Source organism: Microtus ochrogaster, chromosome 8, assembly GCF_000317375.1.
Source record: "Microtus ochrogaster isolate Prairie Vole_2 chromosome 8, MicOch1.0, whole genome shotgun sequence".
Classification (NCBI taxonomy): Eukaryota; Metazoa; Chordata; class Mammalia; order Rodentia; family Cricetidae; genus Microtus; species Microtus ochrogaster.
Genome location: NC_022015.1, coordinates 6,589,115 through 6,593,576, shown reverse-complemented (window position 1 = coordinate 6,593,576; position 4,462 = coordinate 6,589,115). Strand labels below are relative to the sequence as shown.

The 4,462-nt window shown below is 41.9% G+C and overlaps 1 protein-coding gene across 1 annotated transcript in view; it reads right to left on the bottom strand.

Annotated features, from left to right (window-relative positions):
* Nucleotides 1-3,554: 3,554 nt before the first annotated feature.
* Nucleotides 3,555-4,462, bottom strand: part of Insc (INSC, spindle orientation adaptor protein) — a 106,328-nt gene continuing 105,420 nt past the window's right edge. Inside the window, exon 13 of the mRNA XM_026781469.1 lies at nt 3,555-3,807. Coding sequence (XP_026637270.1) covers nt 3,679-3,807 — 129 coding nt within the window. The 3' untranslated portion in view covers nt 3,555-3,678. The remainder of the gene's footprint in view (nt 3,808-4,462) is intronic.

Below are 4,462 nucleotides of genomic sequence, written 5' to 3'. Positions count from 1 at the left end.
GGCATGCCATTTGTTGTCTGAGTTTCTGTCCTGCCCGGTTCCTGCAATAGTTAAGTCCCAAAGAAATCACACAGGAGGTCTACATTAGTTATAAACTGATTGGCCATTAGCTCAGGCTTCTTATTAACTCTTATAACTTATATTAACCCATTATTCTTGTCTATGCTAGCCACATGGCTTGGTACCTTTTTCGGTGAGGCAGTCACATCTTCCTTCTTCTGTGGCTGGGCCAGGACTACAGAAGGAACTTCCTTCTTCCCAGAATTCTCCTGTTCTCCTTGACCTATCTCTACTTCCTGTCTGGTTGTCCTGCCTATACTTCCTGCCTGGTTACTGGCCAATCAGCGTTTATTTAAAATATAATTGACAGGATACAGACCATTGTCCCCCAGCAACCAGATGTGTTCTCTATTATTCTTCCATTCTTCTTGGTTCTTGAATGTTCCATCATCTGGTACCCAGAGCAGGTGACTAAACAACAGGAGACTCTGGTGGGTGATCAGAAGGTGGAAGACAGAGTATGGATGTATCCGGTCTGCTGCCTCTCTCCCACGCTCTCCACTTCTGTTTATGGCTGAGTCTCTGTCTGTTACTCCAACAATTGCTCCCTTGGCCTGTGGCAACTCTCTTATCTCATGTGACCCTCTGCCCAAGATTGCCAAGAGCAGTCTACTGTTAATGCTTGGCTGGCTCAACAGTCTCCAGTGGCTCCCTGCACTCATCTTGCTAGTTCTCATGTAGTCCTTTTACCAAAGGTTTTTTATTTGAACTGAGTTAAATTCTGTTTCCTACCATAACCTTGCCTGATATACATAAAAAATCACAAGTGTTACATTAGGACTTTTCAGCATGCTCCTTTTCTTTAGTCTCAGCTATTTCTGCCTTACTGACCAACTAGCATGCAGATTGCACAAAGTTTTGACCTGCAACTCACCAAGTTTTCAATCTATGTGTTTATGAGAAAATCACTTTCTTCTCATCAACATACACTCCAGTTTCCTTACTAACTAAATGCAGTTTACCTAAACCAGTGACGCTCAAAGTGAGGCCTGCAGTCTCCAGGGGTTCAGAATATCCTTTTAGGAATTCTCAAAGGCCAAGGCTATTTTCATAGCACTGAAGGTTTGCTTGTGTGCCTTATATTTCTACTTGATGACATTACTAATGGTACATAAGTAACAGTAGGTAACAATAGACATCCAAGTTTCAAGACAGTACCACCAACTATGTTCCCCAATGGGAACACACTTCAAAATCTGAGTAACATCTTTACTTAGGAATATTCTTAATCTAGTATTGATAATGCTAATTTTATAGTGCTGTTTTAGTTTCTGGAACTCTTACTAGCAAAAATGAAAACCAGACTTGAAGGCTTTTTGCTTTATACTGAGATATAAGGGTATCTTTAAGTTCTAAGAAGGGGAAGCTACCTGACTGAATTGTGATCTAGCCACTTCCCCACTACTTCTAGTCAAAAGATTAACTGACAGGCAAAGTGTAACTGTTAAGACTGAGACATCTGGAAAGATATTTTTAAAAAAATGAACAAAGTGAAGCTATCTTTCCAAATAAGATAACTGAAAATATTTGTTCCCAATAATACATTTTGAACTTCAAAGCATGGTACCTTCCCAGTGTTTAAAGACTCATCTGATGAGGTCAGCCATGACATTAATAAGTCATATGTTGATAGATGGTGAAAAGTGTCAACACCCGAACAACTAACTCAGAGAGATACATCCAAAACCTTCTTCCTGGAACTGGAGAGATGGCTCCACAGTTAAGAGCACTTACTGTTCTGCAGAGAACCTGGATCCAGTTCCCAACACCCACATGGTGACTACAGTTGTCTGTAACTATAGTCCCAGAATATCTGGTCTCCAAGTTCACTGCACACACATGATGCATCATACATGTAGGCAAAACATCCATAAACATAAAATAAGTCCTTTAAAAATAAAAACCTTCCTTCCTAACTGTGTGCACTTCAGACAGGGTATCAGAAGCTGTTTACTTGGTGTCTGAACTCCATTGTCTGAGCAGAGAGGAGATTTATTTCCTCTTCTGTAAAGTGACCTTGCCCAGCTAGAAAGTAGCTAAATGAGTAATATATAGATCAATAGTAATATATTCATAAATTAATACAGAGACTTCAAAGGAAGGACATGGTAAATGGCATGCAAATATTTCCCACTATTATCATTATTGTCACTTCTCTCTTTGGAACTTTGGAACAACAATGGCTCTGGCAATAGAAGCTGCCAGACTCATATACCAGCATAACTTACAAGCCTCTGACCTCGGCCAAGTGATTCAGTAATATGCTCATGCATAGTAATATATCTGCATACAGTGATGAATGACCATAGGATTATCATGAGGGATAACAGAGATATTAGATGCTTAGTCTAGGACCGGATGCATTAGATTAATTCATTTACATTAATAAGTTGGTGTCTGATAAATCTTTCTTGAACTTTATAAAATCATCTCATGGGGCAGTCAAGATGACTTAAAGGGTAATGAACTTGTCACCAAACCTGATGACCTGAGTTGGATTCCCAGGACCCACATAGTAGAACAGCATAAACAATTTCCATAAGTTATCCTTTGATCTCCACACACATACCATGGCGCGTGCATACACACACACAAATAATCAGGTCACACGCGATGACATCATAACTCCCAGGACTCACAGTCTGTATACTACTTCTGAGCAGTGATATTGAAAAAGACGCTCACGGAAGAGGTCAAAGGCTTATTTCTGTGGGGCGAATGCTGTCACCAGAGTCAGTTTCAGTCTGTGAGCATGAGGACACTGGAGACAGAGCTGGTGAGAAATTGTTCTTATCAGGTCACTCGGACACTACCCTTCTCAGAAGCCTTCTGTAGAAGACCAGGCACTGTGCCTCGGCTCAGGACTCTTCACCAAGAGGTGACAGATCACCAGGGTGGAGGAACCAAGGGCAACTAAGATGAAGTGTCTTCAGAAACACATTTTAAATGTACCTGTAAAACCAAGACAGCTCTCTCTGTACTTTGTTGGAGAAGATTCTGTGGCTTGCAACCATGAGAAGCAAAAACTGAGTTTAAAATACAATTCAAACATAAAATAAAAGGACACATTTTCCATAGTTCCTTTTATTAAAGGAAAGCATTTCCAATTGTGAAATTTGCTTTCAATTTTTGAAGAGTAAAACTAGCTTTTAAAAATGCCGGGTAGTTAAAATACCCCGGTTCAAAGTTGTTTTGTTTTTAACTAGGCAAGAGTACATGCTGAAAAGAGAGAAAGTATCACAAGGGGAATCACCTGTGACAACCTGTCATGTGAGCATTGACACAATTCAACTTCTGCACCAGCACAGCTGCAGAAGTCAAAAAGAAAAAAGAAAGAAAGAAAGAAAGAAAGAAAGAAAGAAAGAAGAGAGAGAGAGAGAAAGAGAGAGAGAGAGAGAGAGAGAGAGAGAGAGAGAAGGAGGGAGGGAGGGAGGAAGGAAGGAAGGAAGGAAGGAAGGAAGGAAGGAAGGAAGGAAGATTAATTATTCCCGAGGCCCACCTCCTCTCCTCACTAACGAAGATTTCCCTTTCTATTTCATGTAAAAAAATAAATTACATATAAATAAGGAGGCGAGAAGAGCTGGTGTTCTGAGGAGTGTCCACTGTGTGCCTCTTCTCCTACACAAAACTCTCCTCCATGTTGCTACACAGCAGGAAGGAATCCACAAGCCGAGGCTGGACCAGCTGCTGGAAGTCAGAGTCCTGGAGGCCTTCTGGGCAGACCCCAGCCAACCGACGCAGGGCAGCCTGGGGAGAAAGCAGAAAAGAAGATGCAGGTCACACTGGGCCCCACAGAGGAATGTGCTTCCTTCAGCTTCCCTGAAATGTGCTGTGTTAACAAGGCAATTGGAGCTGATTACCAGATGCTTGTCACATGACACTTTAGTGGCCACTTTGGTCACCATTGTGCCCTCATCATCATGTCACCTGGTTTCATTTGCACTTGAGCCAATGTGGCAGGCATCATCTGGAAGCTCTTAATGATTTTAATAACAGTCTTGCTGTCTCAGGTTTTTTTTTTCCTAATCACTCTGGGAAACTGGACATTTTGAAACTGTTGTTTTGAGGATCTGGTCAACTTAGTACTCTATGTAAGTTCAAAATATGTTCTTCTCAGAGACTGGGACTTCCAGAAGGATCCATTGACTCAAGTTATTATTCTCTGATTCTCTGAGTAGTTTACAGAAACCAGGCTTCTTAGCCCACCCACAAACGCAGGAGTCCTTCACAGAGCACTAGGAGATGGGAAGGAAATGAAGGAAATGGAGTCCAGGTGGTTAAGGATGCTGTGGCTGAGAAACCCAAGTCAAAGAAGGGGGAGCAGGAGTGGAGGGCAGAACAATGAACCAGCTCCCCTGCTCACCCCACTGATCCCTAGGCTCACTACTGCTCCTGCGCAGGC